Source organism: Sciurus carolinensis, chromosome 5 (genome assembly GCF_902686445.1).
Source record: "Sciurus carolinensis chromosome 5, mSciCar1.2, whole genome shotgun sequence".
NCBI lineage: Eukaryota > Metazoa > Chordata > Mammalia > Rodentia > Sciuridae > Sciurus > Sciurus carolinensis.
This window is the reverse complement of record NC_062217.1, coordinates 119,149,011-119,168,990: the sequence shown is the minus strand read 5'-3', so window position 1 is coordinate 119,168,990 and position 19,980 is coordinate 119,149,011. Positions and strand designations below refer to the sequence as shown.

The 19,980-nt window shown below is 35.6% G+C and overlaps 1 protein-coding gene across 2 annotated transcripts in view; it reads left to right on the top strand.

The window, feature by feature from the left end:
• The window catches only part of Ctnna3 (catenin alpha 3), a 1,721,400-nt gene that overhangs the window by 434,926 nt on the left and 1,266,494 nt on the right, over positions 1 to 19,980 (top strand). For both annotated transcript variants that reach the window (XM_047553944.1, XM_047553945.1), the window contains exon 6: positions 6,659 to 6,922. In XM_047553944.1, the coding sequence (XP_047409900.1) occupies positions 6,659 to 6,922 (264 nt within the window). The remainder of the gene's footprint in view (positions 1 to 6,658; positions 6,923 to 19,980) is intronic.

The window sequence follows — 19,980 nt, the reverse complement described above, 5'->3', positions numbered from 1 at the left end:
TTCTGTACATTAGCGCTGTATCTGAAGTGTGAGTGGCAAAGATTTTCTCCCACTCTGTAGGCTCTCTCTTCACATTGCTGATAGTTTCCTTTGCTGAGAGAAAACGTTTAGTTTGAATCTATCCCAGTTATTGATTCTTGCTTTTATTTCTTGTGCTATGGGAGTCCTGTTAAGGAAGTCTGATCCTAAGCCGACATGTTGAAGATTTGGACCTACTTTTTCTTTTATAAAATGAAGGATCTCTTGTCTTACTCTGAGGTCCTTGATCCATTTTGAGTTGATTTTTGTGCAGGGTGAGAGAGAGGGGTTTAGTTTCATTCTGCTGCATATGGATTTCTAGTTTTCCCACCACCATTTGTTGAAGAGGTTATCTTTACTCCATTGCACATTTTTGGCACCTTTGTCTAGTATGAGAAAATTGTATTTATTTGGGTTTGTGTCCATGTCCTCTATTCTGTACCATTGATCTACCTGTCTATTTTGGTACCAATACCATGCGTTTTTGTTACTATTGCTTTGAAGTATAGTTGAAATTTTGGTATTGCGATACCCCCAGCTTCACTCTTCCTGCTAACGATTGCTTTAGCTGTTCTGGGTTTCTTATTCTTCCAGATGAATTTCACGATTGCTTGCTCTATTTCTGTAAGGTACATCTTTGAGATTTTAATTGGAATTGCATTGAATCTGTATAGTGCTTTTGGTAGTATGACCATTTTGACAATATTAATTCTGCCTATCCAAGAACATGGGAGATCTTTCCAACTTCTAAGGTCTTCCTCAATTTCTTTCTTCAATGTTTTGTAGTATTCATTGTAGCGATCTTTTACCTCTTTGGTTAGATTGATTCCTAAGTATTTTATTTTATTTTTTTTTTTTTGAGGCTATTGCAAATGGAGTTGTTTTCCTTATTTCCCTTTCAGTTGTTTAATCACTTTTGTATAAAAATGCTTTAGATTTATGCGTGTTGATTTTATAGTGTGCTATTTTGCTGAATTCATTGATGAGGTCTAGAACTTTTCTGGAGGAGTGTTTTGGATCCTCTAAGTATAGAATCTAGTCATCAGCAAATAGTGACAGTTTGAGTTCCTCTTTTCCTATTTGTATCCCTTTAATTTCTTTAGTCTGTCTAATTGCTCTGGCTAGTATTTCAAGAACAATGTTGAACAGAAATGGTGGAAGAGGACATCCCGTCTTGTTCCTGTTTTTAAAGGGGATGCTTTCAGTTTTTCTCCATTAAGAATGCTGTTGGCCATGGGCTTAGCATAAATAGCCTTTACAATGTTCAGGTATGTTCCTACTATCCCTATTTTTTCTAGTGTTTTGAGCATGAAGGGGTGTTGTATTTTGTCGCATGCTTTTTCTGTGTCAATTGAAATAACCATATGATTCTTATCCTTAAGTCTATTGACATGATGGATTATGTTTATTGATTTACGTATGTTAAACCATCCTTGCATTCCAGGGATGAACCCCACTTGATCGTGGTGCACAATTTTCTTAATATGTTTTTGGATACGGTTTGCCAGTATTTTGTTAAGGATCTTTGCATCTATATTCATCAAGGGTATTGGTCTACAATTTTCTTTCCTTGATGTGTCTTTGCCTGGTTTGGGTATGAGGGTGATATTAGCTTCATAGAATGAGTTTGGTAGGGTACCCTCCTTTTCTATTTCCTGGAATACTTTGAGAAGTATTGGAATGAGTTCTTCTTTGAAGGTCTTGTAGAACTCAGCTGAGAGTTAGACTGGTCCTGGGCTTTTCTTGGATGGTAGGTTTTTAATGGCCTCTTCTATTTCATTGCTTGATATTGATTTGTTTAAATTGTTTATGTCCTCCTGGTTCAGTTTGTGAGGAGCATATGTCTCTAGAAATTTGTCGATGTCTTTGGTAGTTTCTATTTTGTTGGAATACAGATTTTCAAAGTAACTTCTCACTATGTTCTGTATCTCAGTGGTATCTGTCGTGATATTTCCTTTTCATCATGAATTTTAGTAATTTGAGTTTTCTCTCTTCGTCTCTTTGTTAGTGTGGCAAAGGGTTGGTCTATTTTGTTTACTTTTTTGAAGAACCAACTTTTTTTTTTGTCAATTTTTTGAATAGTTTCTTTTGTTTCAATTTCATTGATTTCAGCTCTGATTTTAATTATTTTCTGTCTTCTACGACTTTTGCTGCTATTCTGTTCTTCTTTTTCTAGGACTTTGAGCTGTAATGTTAAGTCATTTAGTTGTTGACTTTTCATTCTTTTCTGGAATGCTCTCCATGCAATGAATTTTCCTCTTAGTACTGCTTTCATAGTGTCCCAGAGATTTTGATATGTTGTATTGTCGTTCTCATTGACCTCTAAGAATTTTTTTTTATCTCCTTCCTGATGTTTTCTGTTATCCATGTTTCATTCAATAGCATATTACTTAGTCTTCAGGTGTTGGAGTAATTTCTGTTTTTTATTTTGTCATTGATTTCTACTCTCATTCCATTATGATCTGATAGAACACAAGGCAGTATCTCTATTTTTTTGCATTTCCTTAGGGCTGCTTTGTGGCATAACAAATGGTCTATTTTCAAGAAGGTTCCATGTGCTGCTGAGATGAAAGTGAATCCACTCGTTGATGGATGGAATATTGTATATATGTCTATTAAGTCTAGGTTATTGGTTGTGTTATTGAATTCTATGGTTTCTTTGGTTGGTTTTTGTTTGGAAGATCTATCCACTGGTGACAGTGGTGTGTTAAAGTCACCTGGAGTTATTGTGTTGTAGTCTATTTGATTCCTGAAACTGAGAAGGATTTGTTTGATGTACAGGGATGCACTGTTGTTTGGGGCATAAATATTTACAATCGTTATGTCTTCCTGAATTATGATTCCCTTAAGCAGTATGAAATGTCCTTCTTTATCCCTTCTGACTAACTATGAAGTCCACTTTATCTGAAATAAGATGGAAACCCCCACTTTTTTACTGAGTCCATGTGCGTGGTAGGTTTTTTCCCATCCTTTCACCTTTAGTCTGTGGATATCTTTTTCTATTAGATGAGTCTCTTGAAGGCAGCATATTGTTGGGTCTTTCTTTTTAATCCATTCTGCCAGTCTATGTCTTTTGATTGATGAGTTTAGGCCATTAACGTTCAGGGTTATTATTGAGATATGATTTATATTCCCAGTCATTTGGGTTTATTTTTGGTTTTTAATTTGGCTTGGTTTCTCCTTTGAGTGAATTTTTCTTTAAGATAGTTCCTCCCTTTGCTGACCTCCATTGTTGTTTTTCATTTCCTCCTCATGGAATATTTTGTTGAGAACATTCTGTAGCGCAGGCTTTCTATTTGTAAATTCTTTTAACTTTTGTTTATCATTGAAGGATTTTATTTCATCTTCAAATCTGAAGGTTAGTTTTGCTGGGTATAGGATTCTTGGTTGGAAACCATGTTCTTTCAGAGCTTGAAATATGTTGTTCTAGGTCCTTCTAGCTTTTAGAATCTGGGTTGAGAAGTCTGCTGGTATCTGTATTGGTTTCCCCCTGTATGTAATCTGATGCTTTTCTCTTGCAGCTTTCAAAATCCTGTCTTTATTTTGAATGTTAGGCATTTTCATTATAATGTGCCTTGGTGTGGATCTGTTGTGATTTTGTGCATTCGGTGTTCTGTAAGCCTCTTGTATTTGATTTTCCATTTCATTCTTCAGGTTTGGGAAATTTTCTGATATTATTTCATTGAATAGGTTGTTCATTCCTTTGGTTTGTATCTCTGTGCCTTCCTCAATCCCAATAATTCTTAAATTTGGTCTTTTCATGATGTCTCATAGTTCTTGGAGATTCTGTTCAGGATTTCTTACCATCTTCTCTGGGCAACTTTATTTTCAAGATTAAATATTTTGTTTTCATTGTCTGAGGTCTTTCTTCCAAGTGGTCTATCTTTTGGTGATACTTTCCAATAGAGTTTTCTATTTGGTTTATTGTTTCCTTCATTTCAATAATTTCTGTGTTTTTTTTTTTTTCAGAATCTCTATCCCTTTGTTGAAATGATCTTTTGCTTCCTGCAGTTGCTATTTCAACTGCTTATTTGTATTATCATTTGTTGTCTGCATTTGTTCTCTTATCTCATCCTTTGCTTCCTGAATCATCTTAATCATGTATAATCTGAAGTCCTTTTCTGACATTTCTTGTAACATACTGGTCATTGGATTCTATTAATATAGAATCTAGATTTGTTTGGATCATTTTCTTCCCTTGTTTTTTCATGTCGTTCATGTATCTTCCCCTCTAGCAGTGCAGATCTGGGGTATTGCAGATTTCCCCCTATAGGCTTATAGTGGCCCTATAGGTTTCCAAAACCTTTTCTTTAAGGGGAGATCAATATTAGCAGTGCCCAATTCAGACACTATGCAATCCTAGACCAAATAGCCCCTATGAGGACAATAACAAAATTGTCATAATAAACAGAATGAGTTCAAATATTATCTTCAGTAAAACAAACAGATTTGCAATAAGGTCTGCAGTTTCTAATGGAGGACAAAGAGGATGCAGAGGGATGTAGAATGTAGCTGTTAATGGGATAAGAAAAGAATATACAGAAGTTCTAGATAATAGAAAGGGTGAGGGTGTAATCAAAAGATATTGGATGTTAGCATGCAAACAAGGAAGAAACAGGCTCTGAGGGAACAGGTAAACAAAAGGTAAAGAGAGCAAGAAAAGTAAGAAATAAAAACTTAAACTTTTTCAATAAGGAGAAAAAAGAAAATCTACAATATAACAGTCATATAGTAATGAAACCTCCCAGTGTTCAGTAGCCTGTTGCGTGAGAGGTACCTGACAATGAGCTTCAAGCCTCCAGCAGGCGTCTCAGAATGGGATTTGCCCCACCTAAAGATCAGAGCTACGGCTTCTAGGATTATCCAAGATGGACTCTCTGCCTTCCAAATGTGTTGGCAAATGGGGAGCTACAGCTTGGGGTGTGGACGTGGTCAGTTGGAGGTCCTGGAGGTGGGGCGTGGTTGGTCAGGCAGGGGTCCTGGAGGTGGGGTGTGTTTGGTGTGGTTGCGGGATCCTGGAGCCGTGGTGCAATTAGTGGATCTGGGGTCCCAGTGATAGAGCACAGTCAGGCAGTCTGGGGGTCCTGGCGGCAGGGAGCAGTCAGTCGATATGAGGACCCTGGAGGCAGGGAGTGATCAGTTGGGCTGAGGGATCCTGGAGACGGGCCTCAGTCAGTCCCACTAGGGGTCCTATGGGGCCTGGCTGTTGTCTCAAAATGGTGGCAGCCACATGTAATCAAACCCACAGGTATGTGACCGTGAACTTCCAGGCAACAGCAGGCTGCTGGCACTCCACTGGTAGTCAGCGATTAGTTTGCCGACTGTTGTCGGAAGATCAGGAGGTGAACCTCGTGCATTGGGTGATGGATAGGTGTAGGGCAGGTGATGGACAGGCAAGAGGCAGGCAAATGGTGGATGATAGGTGCCTGACAGTGAGCAATCTCTAGAGTACAGCTTTTATACCATAAGTAAAGCATGTCAGTGCATTAATCATAAGTGGCTGTTGCTATGACAATCAGAGAAAGGTTATTAACATGTAAACAAATGTTAGGGTACACTGCCCAAGAAAAATGGAACCCAGAGGGGGAACAATATTACATTGTATAAGAATTGCCACTTTGTGTTGTGAAACGTGCTATACTAGGCAACTGTTGGGTACAGAGACAGGGTGTTCCCAGGGGAGAAGCATTTCCTACACAACATGGAGTCTTAGGATAAAATGGAGTATGTTTGGTCATTGCCCATACAACCTGGCCCATAACATGATTAGCTATCACTTAGGACTTTCTTTTACCTCTCTTCTCTGTAATGTTCTTCATTTAGATTTACTGTCTAAATTGTCTTCTCCATAGAAGTATCTTTGTTGACTGCTGGATTAAAAGAGCTTTCCTCTCTCAAGTCAATCTCTTTGATGTTTCGGTTTTGTGTTATCTCCATTGCATTTATCATTACCTGAATTGTCTTGTGTATTTGTTTACCTAGTTTATTGTTTATTGATAGGTCCCCTTCCCCCATACAGAAACATAAGCTTCAGCAGAACAAGGTCCTTTCATATTGTTCCCATTTGTAAATTCAGAGTCTAGCACAAGGGCTAGTATATGTTAAGTGCTCAGTAACTGTGTTGAATAACTATCAAAGAAAGAAGAATTCAGAATAAATTTATTAGTATTTCTAAAAAGAAGCAGAAAATAGCCAAACGGTAAGAGGCTATATTTAGTGTTTTTAACTCAGTTTTAATGCAAAGTTATATGCGATTATCAACATCTATGGAAAGAGGAATTAGTACCCTTATAATTCAAGTTCTCTTATAATAAACTTAATAATGTGAATGCCAGAGTATGTTAGTGACATATCTTTATAAAGATATGACTGACAAATGTAAAGATTTACTCAGGTTTTATACATTTGCACCATTGTGACTTTTACTTGTGCACTGTCTCATCTCTGTATTATAGAACTTCAGAATTTGAAGGAATGTAGAAATAATTGATGCCTTTAATTAACTTATAGCTGACTTCTTATTGTCTATTATCTTTTTGTTTATATTGACAGAAAGATGGAGCTTCTCTGTGTAAGTCTTTTACCTTTAATGCATTGTGAAAAACTACCTTTTTTAAAAAAAAATTATTTTCCTTCTCAGGACTTAAAATCTCCAAACCAGAGGGATGAAATTGCAGGGGCACGGGCCACACTGAAGGAGAACTCCCCCCTCTTGCATTCAATTTGTTCGGCTTGTTTGGAGCATTCTGATGTTGCTTCTCTCAAAGCCAGTAAGGATTCAGTTTGTGAAGAAATTCAGAATGCTCTCAACGTAATTTCGAATGCTTCCCAAGGCATTCAGAAGACGCCGGCCCCATCAGAACCACAGGCAACAACCCTGGGAAGTGCACTCGATGAACTGGAGGTATGTAGAGAAAGAGGTAAAGTATAACTTGATGTCACAGTACAAAAATAAAGAGAAATGGACTTTCAGGTTCATTTTTTGGAGTTTAAATTAAGATAAAATAAATGTTTAGTTATCAGTCTCTGTGACCTTCTTGTGTCTTCCAATGAAGTGATTAACAGGAAAATAATCTAACAGTACATTCTGATTCCTTTACACTTCTGCCACAGAAACCAATGAATTTGAATTGTTTATTGTATTGAAATGATGACTTTATTTACATAGATCAACTTCCAAAATGTAGGATTTTCTGTGTGCTTGGAAGTCATATAATCCCTGACATTTTACAAGGGCTTACATTTTAACCAGGACATATAGGCAAAATATAAACATTAGTAACTAAATTGTATAGTATGTTGTATTGAAAAACTCTGATATTGTCAAAGTCTTGATGGCCCCTGGGAAATGGGGCAGATAGAGAACTATAGCAGAGGGTTAAAGGCTTGTCCCCTTTGTTTAAGTGACAGCATAGAAGCCACTGTGCCTGGGAGGAAACAACAAGGGAAGTATGGGGCTTGGGTTAGGGAGCCAATGGGACTATGTTTTGGAGGGTTCTGTAGGCTATTTCTCTGAGTTAAATGGAGATTCACTGTAAGGTTTTAACATACAGAGACTTACAAGGACTATGTTTGCTGCTCATAGAGTTTAGACTGAAGAAGAGCAAATTGGAGAAGCTGAAAAACTATGCAGGAGGCTATGTAATAATCCAGGTTCCACCCTTACACTTTCATGCACTACCTCCTTCCATCTCACATTTTAATTTGGAACAGGGTGGTGTCAGTGGACATCAAGGTTAAATTTTGTGCATAGAGTCAAATAAATTTTGACAGATGGATATAGGACATGAGAGAAAAGGAGGTGTTGCAGGCTGTTCCTTCAGAAACACACACAGAATGGAGTTTGGGATACAAGGAATTCACAAGGAATTAGGAATTCACAACTGGGAAGATAAGAAGGAGGGAGCAGGTCTGAGCAGAGTCTACCTAAGAGCCAGATGTATAAAGCCTGGGCCAGTCAGCAGTGAATTCTTGAGAGAGCATTACCCTCCACAGTATATCTCATTAAGCAGAGGTGGACAGGTCTTTATGCCTCTTTTAGTTACTAGATGTACCCTGGGAAGGGTGTGAGCTCTGAGGGTGAGAGGATGACCCTGTACACCTGTTCACAGCTGAACAGCAAGTTTCATTTGGAAGGGGTATATGGGCAGCATACCTCTTTATCTATCATGGATAATTATGAGGGATTGTTTTTTGTTTGTTTGTCATTTTGCTTGAGCAGTTGTATAGATAAAGTTTTCGTCAACCATGAAAGGGAAGACTACGGGTGAAGCTGGTTATGGGAAGAAGACCAGAAACTCAATTTTGAGTATATGTAGGTGAAGATATTTATCAAACCTTTAAGTGTGATGTCAAAGATCATTGGCTACTTCAGTCAGACATGTCGTTCCTTAATGGGAGTCAGAGTAATGTAGTGCTTAAGAAGGGTTAGGATTCTAGAACCCTAATTCCTGGGTTCCTATTTCATCTGTGGCACTTCCTACCTTTGTGACCTTGGGAAATTTATTTATGCAGCTCTCAGTTTTCTCATCTGTAAAGGGGGAGATAATTACAGGACCTACATTATAATGTTTTTGTCAGAATCATTGAATTAATAATACAGATACAAATGTTTAGAGCAATGCCTGACACATATTAAGTGCCAAACAAATCTCAGCTCTTGATATAATTTTTAGTGATGACTATTTGGAGGCAGATTCTTCTATAATAAAGAAATCCATATAATTAAAACTACTAAAATTTTATCTATAACTTAAGAAATAGACTAAACACAGCATGCATAATGCATATATTATTCTTAACATTATTACTTTCATGATAAACTCATTGGAAAACTAATACATTTAAATCTAGACTAGCTTGCTTTTCCTTTAATTACACCTTCACACAGGTGTCTTAATTTCTAAAAATCATTATTAAATTCCTAATTACTGGCATCCATGTGAAAATTTATTAAATTTCTAGTTATTATCACCCATGTGAAAATTTTAGGAACTATTTGTCTAATAAGGTAGAAGATTGATCATGACTTTCTAATAATACTTCATCATCTAATTATTTGTCCCAGGTAATGAGTACTCAATAATCTTGTCCATTAGATGCATATTTTTCTTTTTTTAAATTTTCATATTGTTTATTTGTTCTTTTTAGATATTCATGACAATATATTGCATTTTGACATAAATACATGGAGTATAACTTACTCTAATTAGGAGCTTAACTTTGTAGTTGAACATGATGTGGGATTACACTGTTTGTGTATTCATATATGAACATAGGAAAGCTATGTCTAATTCATTTTACTGTCTTTCCTTTTCCCTCCCTTCCTTTCATTCCCTTTTGTCTAATCCAATGAACTTCTAGTCTTCCTCCTGCCCCTTATTGTGTTAGCATCCTCATATCAGAGAGAACATTTGGTCTTTTTTGGGGGGATTGACTCATTTCACTTAGTATGACAGTCTCTATCTTTTCTTTACAATAACAGTGAAAACTTTTTTTTAATGCCAGAAATACTAGTAGATATCATCTAAATACTAATAGATTATTACACCCTCAATAAATTACATATATAACATTTCTTGATTGTTAAACCTTTTACATGAATTTTTCACCTAAATATTACAGTGTCCCTATAAGGTAAATATTCATTTTATAGAAAATAATACTGAGACATAACTCATGTAACTTTTACAAACCAGAAAGCTAGTGAACAGAAGTAGAATGTGAGTCTAGTCTTTCTGGTTTCAGAAAAATTTCTAACTATCCTATATTGACTTCTCATACTTAGAACTTGATGTCCTTGTGTTAGTCAGCTTTTCCTTGCTGTGACTAAAATGCCAACAACTTAGAGAAAGAAAAGTTCATTTTCACTGACAGTTTTAGAGGTTCAGTTCATAGGCAGACAACTCTATGACTTTGGGACCAATGTGAGGCAGAACATGGTGATGGAAAGTTCTGGCAGAGGAAAACTACTTCATTCATTGTGTCTTGGAAGTGGAGGGCATGGAGGAAAGGCACACAGGTAGGATATACCCTTCCAGGGCATGCCCCCAAGTGACCTACCTCTTCCAGCCATGGCCCACATGCCTATAGTTGCCACCCACTTAGTCCACTCAAATTAGGATTGACCGATTAGATTATAGCTCTCATAATCTAATAATTTGACCTCTGATTATTTCTTCATTAACACAGGAGATTTTGGGGGACAACTCATATTCAAACCATAGCATGCCTAATCAAAATTCAGCATAATATATTATAAGGTTCTCAGTCTGTATGAATCATCAGAAAAATTATAAATATAACCAAGTCCAAAAGATGGAATAACTTTTTGGTGGGTAAGACTTCGTGGGTTATTTAAGTATTAACAATCTGTATTTGGGAGGTTTTAAGTGTGGTGAGGTGAAATTTTGCAGAGTAGATAAATAGAATTGTATAACTTATTTCCACAGTCTGAACAGAATTACATCCAGGGATGCTTCCATAAGGGGTCTTTTTTAATCCCAGACATTGCATTTTATATTCTTAGGATTATAGAAGAAGACAGAAGATATCTAAATTGTTCCTCTTTCTGAGGAACAATTGTTCCTCCTTCATCTTGTATTCCTCACATTACTTGAAAGTGATTGCTAGAGGCAAGAAATGGCAGGGGTTGGAAAGTGGGAAAGAGTGTGTGTAGCTTTGATGAAAATGGGCAGAGGCTTGAGAATGAAGTCTTTTTCGAGAAAGATCCTCTGTATGGTTGACTCACTTCTGAATAAGGCAACCGGAAGTCCTGAAGATATATTCCTGTGGTCCTAATACTGCCCTTACAACCTTTGACATAAGTTCTAATCAGAGAAAGGAATTCACAAACTAGTACAAAATGCCTAAGTTTTATATTTTTTTTATATCCAAGTTACAATAACTGTAAAGACTGTCTGAACTAGATACCACAGAATTTATTGATCATTTAACCTTTTTTTAACGATTTCGTAAATTAAAAAACTGTACTTTTCACCATTATTTACAGGAAGCTATATTGGTAAAAGGTCTAAAATAATCTTTCCTCTATTTTGCTCTTACAAATATAATACTATGAAATAAATTGATGTAGTATATATTCTGTTGGGAGCAAGTCTCATAAATGTTTATAGTGTGGAAATGTATCAGAGTGCTTACTCAACAACTACCATGCTGAAGTTTTGGTTAAATCTTTCATTCTGACCCATGGCTGATTGTGGGTATGAAATCTGAGATTTATTGGTGAAGAAAATAGAAGTTGAACTAGTACAGGCTAAATCAATTGATTTATTGGAAAGGCCAGTGTGAATTACTGGGTGTTTCTTCTGCATTTGTGACTGAATGAGAGTTGAGAAGTGTCAAATTATAGATTAATAGAATTTTGAAAATGTCATTAAGCAAGGAATGTTGCCAGTGAAAATTGCTTTGAAAACTCCATGTCCCTTAAACCATATTTTCTCCTGTGCAGAGAAAAAAGCAGACATTATAATCATGGTACATAAGAATTATTTGTATTCTTATTCTATTAATATGATAATAACAAATAATATGTGTGTACTAGTATTTTCTTATCTTCTTTTTTTGTATTCATTTATGTATCCTCATTCATTATTGTTCATTCACTGTTATATACCTAGCACCTAGAATAACAACCTTTAAATAGTAAGTGCTAGGTAAATATCAATGAAGTAAATAACAGATATAAGAATATTACTTGTTATTTTGTGGTATTGGAGCAAAGTCATTTTTCTCTTACTCCTACTTTTTCCCCCCTTTCTCCAACTAGAAGAGGTATAAGGCTCTATTTTATCTAACTTCTAACTGGGCCATGAATTTGTAGTGAGGAAAACCACCAGAAACAATTCTAAGTGATATGCTGCTCAGAATATTTTCTTACATAAGGCAGCACAGAAAGGAATAAAAAATGTGTGTATTTCCTTCTCTCAGTAGCTGTCTATCCCTAGTCTAGGTTCTCTGCAACTTTGAAGATACGCTACTTATGACTAAAACTAGTCAGTTGGTGAACACAGTACTTATAGTCTTACATTTTTATTTAAAGGAGAAAATAGGACCCCTACAGTCAGATTAACATTTAGGAACTATTAAAAACAATAGGCATTACTTATTCCATTGTGGGGTAGAAATTATCCCTGACTATTAATGATTCTTTAAAAAAAAAAAAAAGAATGGAGATGTTGGGGAGGAACAAACACATACACTGCAGATGTCTTGTAAAAAATAGGCATTACTGATATCTAGAAGTATTTTAATACAATTTAAAAAATAGTTTGGTTTCTAGACATATAGTGAATTAGAAGAACTAAAACGGTGGATAAAATATTTTAAAGTACATAATTAATCTGTTTGAGGACAGAAACAAAGAGGGCACAGATTCAGACTATCAAGCCAGCACCAGGGTTTTTTGTTTGTTTGTTTTTTTTTCTTTTTTTCTCTCAGTTATGGCCTGAAGCTTGAATTTTTTTTTTTTTTTTTTTTAATTTATTTATTTATTTTTTTTACGTTTACATAGGGTAATGATGTTCATTATATTTTTCCCCTTCCCCCCACCCCTCCCATTCCTCCCACCCCTCCCACCCCTCTTTTCCCTCTACACAGTCCTTCTTTCCTTCATTCTTACTGCTCTCCTTAGCCTAACTCTAAACCTAACCCTAAACCTAATGCTAGCCCGTCCCACCCCCCATTATATGTCCTCATCCGCTTATCAGCGAGATCATTCGTCCTTTAGTTTTTTGAGATTGGCTTATCTCACTTAGCATGATATTCTCCAATTTCGACCATTTGCCTACAAATGCCATAATTTTATCATTCTTCATTGCGGAGTAATATTCCATTGTATAAATATGCCACAGTTTCTTTATCCATACCTCAGATAGAGCGCTAATTTCCAGAATCTATAAAGAACTCAAAAAACTCTACACCAAGAATACAAATAATCCAATCAACAAATGGGCTAAGGAAATGAACAGACACTTCACAGAAGAAGATGTACAAGTAATCACCAGATATATGAAAAAATGTTCAACATCCCTAGTAATAAGGGAAATGCAAATCAAAACTACCCTAAGATTTCATCTCACCCCAATTAGAATGGCGATTATCAAGAATACAAGCAACAATAGGTGTTGGCGAGGATGTGGTGAAAAAGGAACACTCATACATTGCTGGTGGGGTTGCAAATTAGTGCAACCACTCTGGAAAGCAGTGTGGAGATTCCTCAGAAAGCTTGGAATTGAAGCTTGAATTTTTAAAGACCATAAACTGAGGACAAAAGACAAATCCTCTATACTGCAAGGTGGAAAAGTCACAGAAGAGACACTTGTAAGAAGCTCTAAAATTTGACTACCTTGTTGGATGAATGAGAAAAAAACTAACCCCTACTGCAGGAAGTGGTCCTTTAGCCTTGCCTCTGGGTAGTTCAGAAAAGCAAAACAAAACAAGACAACAGAATGTATCTTGAAATTTTTCGAAGCATAAAACTGTCCTTATCTGGACTATAGGTCAGAATTCATATTTACTGTGTAGCCTCTAAAACCTTAGCAGAAAATCTAATTTAAAGTTGTCCTGTCTTGGTGATACCTCCAGGGACCTGCCAGAAGTAAACTCAAATTCTTTCTGCAAATTCTTTATACCAAGTCTTCAAAAATATTCTCATATAGTTCCAAGGAAGATAAGTTTTCATAACATGTAAGTTGGTTACTCACCATGGGTGAGATTTTATAGAAAGAACAACCTGCAGAACCAGATCTATAAACATTACAGATATTAAAATAATAAAATACCAAATATACATTAGCATTTTAGGTATATATTATTCCCTCATGTATTCCCTTAAAATATAATGGATATGTTGGAACAATAGAGTTTCAAAACTATGTAAAATAAAATGTATAATAATGATAAATTTAATGATTAGATAAAACATGGGATATTTGTAAAAGTTACTTTGTGTTCCCCACACAGAGAAACAGAAATAAAAAAGTATTTTGAAAAAAAAAAAAACACTAACTATACATGAAGGATGGTGTGACAAGTTCTAAAATATTTTAAAGTGAGATCCAGATGAGAGAAAAGTTAGAAAAAGTTATTGAGCATTTCCTAGAAATTATGGTGAATTCCAATCTTCATAGCTAATAAGCCGGATAAATTTCAAGTACTCTATATAAAAAGAAATCCACATTTATACATACTATAGTGAAGATGAAGAATACCAAAGACAAAAAGAATATTTATTAAAACAGGAAAAAAGTTGCCTGAGTAATGACCAATAGCTAATTACTCAAATCTAGATATATCAAGATAGTAGAATTATCCCAAGAGAAAATAACTTGCTTTTGTTTTTTATTTATTTTTTTTTATTTTTTTTAATAGGACTGGGGATTGAACCAAGGTCTTGCACATGCTGGGCAAGAACTGTGACCTCTCAGCTACTCCTCCAGTCAAAAAAATAAGTTAATCTTAAATTCAGTGCACAATGAAGCTGTCTTTTATGAACAAAGATGAATTATTTTTACCTGATTCCAAACTTGTATAGTTTATTATCAGCAACTTTCCTCTGAAAACATTGTTAAAGGAAATATTATAAAGATGCAAATGCAAGAATTTGTAAGCAGAGGAAATAATAAATGTATCGGTTTACTACTGCTCAAATATTATTTTTTATAAAGGATTAAAAACTATGCATATTTTTTAAAATTAAAAATACAAAATCAATATAAACATAGTGTACACATAAGGAAGGAAAGAAGCAGAGGTAAGTGTTGTAGGATCTTTGTATATTTTGAGGAGTTATTTACCTTAGACATTAATTAAAATGAACATGCTAAACTGTCTAAAGTAATTGCTAGAAAATGTGTAGCAACAGAACATACAATTTCCAAACATAGAGAAAGGAAAAAATGGAAAGACAAAATAAGAAACTAATTTGAAGGAAGAAGAAAATGGAGGAAAAAAACACCATGGAAAAACTGGATAAAAGTAGATGACCTAAAATGATAGAGTAAATCCAAATATTTCCATAATAATAATAAATGTAAAAATGAAATTCTAAACTCTCTAAAGACTGACAGTTTATAATAAAAAATAAAATATAGTTACATGCTGTTTATAAAACATATAACTAAAATGAAAGAATGAAGAAAGTTTGGAAATCAAAAAATGAGAAAGATATTCAACAGCTATCCAAACAAAGCTTGTGTAGCTATACCAATATCAGTAAAAATAATATGTGAAATTTACTATCTAGAGAGAAAAGTTTAAATTCACCAACAGGTTGTAACATGTTCTTTTCTAGGACACATAGAGAATTAACAGAAATTGACTGCATATTAAGCTGATGATTTTCAAAGCATTAATATTATACAGGCCACCTAGAAATAATTTAGGTAAATAGAGGAAATTACTATTTGGAATTTTTTTGAAAGGCACATCTGTATAACTTCTGGGTAATGAATAAATTAAAATTGGAATAAAATAAAAAAATAAAAAATAATTTAAAATTGAGAAATACTGAAATAGAACAATAAAACTTGAGGAATATAGCAAAAAGAAATGCTTAGGGGAAATTATTATCTATAATTCTTTTATTAAGAAGGAAGAAAAACTGAAAATTAGCAAGTTACATTTCTAGTTTGAGTTTGAAACAGGAATAAGAAACCAAGGGACCCCCACACTGAGGTCAGACGCCATTGCTGAGCCTGCCTGCCTGCCCCCATACTGCTGAGGGACACTGCACTTGCCTCTGTGCTGACTCAGCACACCCTCACTGGGGCTCCCCAGCTTCTTTATAGGCTGGTGCAGGCATTTTGAATTATCCCTGAGGGCATGGCCATCATCATTGGAAGGACAGCTCCCTTCCTGAGACACCTACAGGAGACTGGAAGTCCTTTGACAGGACTCAGGATTCAAGAAGAGGAGGTATTGAGAAACTGAGGACCAACTCAGAGCCACCAGGTGAGTCTCTCTTACTGGGCATGGTTCCTGGACAGGGCAGGAGTCCCGGAACGCAGGGAACTTTGTGGAGTAGAGTTGCCCAGTGAGACTCCCCCATTGGAACCATGAATCTGGACAACCAGGAGCATCGTAGAGGAAGGCCACCCAGCAAGAGGGATCAGCACAGGGCAAGGCTCCCTGGCCCAAGCAGTAGTTCTGGACCCCAGGGAATGTTGCAGAGGAGGGCTGCCCAGTCCAGGTAGTAGTTCTGGACCAAAGGGAACATCTTGGAGGAGAGCAGACCAGCAAGACTTCCCCACTGGGTGAGTCTTCCCTGCTGAGCAAGGTTTCTCCACCAGGGCCATAGAACCTGAGACACAGGCCCAGACCAGCCATGTGCCAACCCGCAGTCTAGTCGCCTTTGGCTGACCATCAGTCAACAAGTGGAGGCGCCTCTGCCCACTAGCAGGGAATATACCCCACCTGAAGGCCACCACCCCTAGAGGGGCAGCTTACTTGTGGAGAAGTGCATTATCAAGTTCCTCTAAGACTTCAGGCTACTGAAGGCTAGGAGATGAGTTATTGGAAATTTACGGGGACACTATAAGTCAATAGAGGAAATCTGCAATATCTCAGAGTTTCACTACTAGAGGGGTAGATACCTGACCAATATCAGAAAACAAGGGAAGAAAATGTACCAAACAAACAAACCTAGATGCCACATCAATAAAATCCAATGACAGCATGGCAGAAGAAATGTCAGAAAGGGAGTTTAGAATGTACATAATTAAAATGATCAGAGAAGCAAATGAGGAGATGAAAGAGCAAATGCAGGCTTTGAATGATCACACCAATCAACAATTAAAAGAGCAAATGCGGGAAGCAAAAGATCAATAAAGAGAGATACTGAAAAAAAACCAAACAGAAATCCTTGAAATGAAGGAAACAATAAACCAAATTAAAAACTCCATAGAAAAACTAACCAATAGAATAGAACACCTGGAAGACAGAACCTCAGACATTGAAGACAAAATATTTAATCTTGAAAACAAAGTTGAACAAACAGAAGATGGTAAGAAATCATGAACAGAATCTACAAGAATTATGGGATATCATGAAAAGGCCAAATTTAAGAATTATTGGGATTGAGGAAGGCACAGAGATAAAAACCAAAGGAATGAACAATCTATTCAATGAAATAATATCAGAAAATTTCCCAAACCTGAAGAATGAAATGGAAAATCAAGATCAAGAGGCTTATTGGACTCCAAACATACAAAATTACAACAGACCCACAAGAAGGCACATTATTATGAAAATACCTAACATAAAAAATAAAGACAGAATTTAAAAGACTGCAAGAGAAAAAAAATCAAATTATATTCAGGGGAAACCAATATGGATATCAGCAGATTTTTCGACCCAGACTCTAAAAACTAGAAGGGCCTGGAACAACATTTTTCAAGCTCTGAAAGAAAACAGGTGCCAACCAAGAATCTTACACCCAGCAAAACTTACCTTCAGATTTGATGATGAAATAAAATCATTCCATGATAAACAAAAGCTAAAAGAATTTACAAATAGAAAGCCAGCACTACAGAACATTCTCAGCAAAATGTTTCATGAGGAAGAGATGAAAAACAACGATGCAAATCAGCAAAGGGAGCAACTAGCCTAAAGGAATAGCCAAATAAAGGAGAAACCAAATCATTTCAAAAAACAAAAATGAGTCAAATGACTGGAAATACAAATCATATCTCAATAATAACCCTGAATGTTAATGGTCTAAACTCATCAATCAAAAGACATAGACTGGCAGATTGGATTAAAAAGAAAAATCCAACAATATGCTGCCTGCAAGAGACTCATCTCATAGAAACAGATACAAACAGACTAAAGGTGAAAGGATGGGGAAAAAAATACCATGCACATGGACACAGCAAAAAAGCCGGAGTATCCATCCTCATATTCGATAATGAGGACTTCAAGCCAAAATTAGTCAGAAGAGATAAAGAAGGACATTTCATACTGCTTAAGGGAAGCATAAATCAGCAAGACATAACAATCATAAATATCTATGCCCCAAACATTGGCTTTTCCATGTACATTGAACAAATATCCTTCTCAATTCCAGAAATGAAATAGACCACAACACAATAATACTAGGTGATTTTAACACACCTCTCTCACCACTGGACAGATCTTCCAAACAAAAATTTAACAAAGAAACCATAGATCTCAATAAAACAATCAATAATTTAGACTTAACATCCATATATAGAATATATCATCCAACAAAGAGCGAATACATTTTCTTCTCAGCAGCACATGGATCCTTCTCTAAAATAGACCATATTTTATGCTACAAAGCTACTGTTAGCACATACAAGAAGATAGAGATACTACCTTGTATTCTATCAGATCATAATGGATTGAAATTAGAAATAAATGACAGAATAAAAAACAGAAACTACTCCAACAACTGGAGATTAAATAATACACTATTGTATGATGAATGGATAACAGAAGACATCAGGAGGGAAATAAAAAAAAAATTTAGAGGTAAATGAGAACAAAGATACATCATATCAAAATCTCTGGGACACTATGAAAGCAGTATTTAGAGGAAAGATTATTTCATGGGGCGCATTCAATAAAAGAAGAAAAAATCAACACATAAACGACCTATTAGTACAGCTCAAATCCCTAGAAAAAGAAGAACAGAGCAACACCAAAAGTAGTAGAAAACAGGAAATAATTAAAGTTAGAGCTGAAATCAATGAAATCAAAACAAAAGAAACAGTAGAAAAAATTGACAAAATAAATAGCTGGTTCTTTGAAAAAATAAACAAAATTGGTAAACCCTTAGCCACACTAATGAAGAGAAGGAGAGAGAAAACTCAAATTACTAAAATTCAGAATGAATAAGGAAATATCACAACAGACACAAATATAAAACATAATTAGAAGCTATTTTGAAAATCTATACTCCAACAAAATAGAAAATCTCGAAGACATCAACAGGTTTCTAGAGACATATGAACTACCTAAACTGAACGAGGAGGACATACACAATTTAAATAGATCAATTTCAAGTAATGAAATAGAAGAAGTCATCAAAAGCCTACCAACAAAGAAAAGTCCGGGACCAGATGGGTTCTCAGCCGAGTTCTACAAAACCTTTAAAGAAGAGCTCATTCCAATACTCCTCAAAGTATTCCATGAAACAGAAGAGGAGGGAACCCTCCCAAACTCATTCTATGAAGCCAATATCACCCTCATACCTAAACCAGACAGAGACACATCGAGGAAAGAAAATTTCAGACCAATATCCTTAATGAACATCGATGCAAAAATTCTCAACAAAATTTTCACAAATCACATACAAAAATATATTAAAAAGATAATGCACCACAATCAAGTGGTTTTTGTCCCAGGGAAGCAAGGTTGGTTCAACATGGGGAAATCAATAAATGTCATTCACCATATCAACAGACTTAAAGTGAAGAATCACATGATTATTTCGATAGATGCAGAAAAAGCATTCGATAAAATACAGCATCCGTTCATGCTCAAAACACTAGAAAAAATAGGGATAGTAGGAACATTCCTTAAAAATGTAAAGGCCATCTATGCTAAGCCCATGACCAATATCATTCTAAATGGTGAAAAACTGAAAGCATTCCCCCTAAAAACTGGAACAAGGCAGAGATGCCCTCTCTCACCACTTCTATTCAACATTATCCTTGAAATTCTACCCAGAGCAATTAGGCAGACTAAAGAAGTTAAAGGGATACGAATAGGAAAAGAAGAACTCAAACTATCCCTATTTGCTGATGACATGATTCTATATTTGGAGGAGCTGGGAAATTCCACCAGAAAACTTTTAGAACTCATAAGTGAATTCAGTAAAGTAGCAGGATATAAGATCAATGCTCATAAATCTAATGCATTTTAATACATAAGTGATGAATCTTCAGAAAGAGAAGTTAGGAAAACTACCCCATTCAC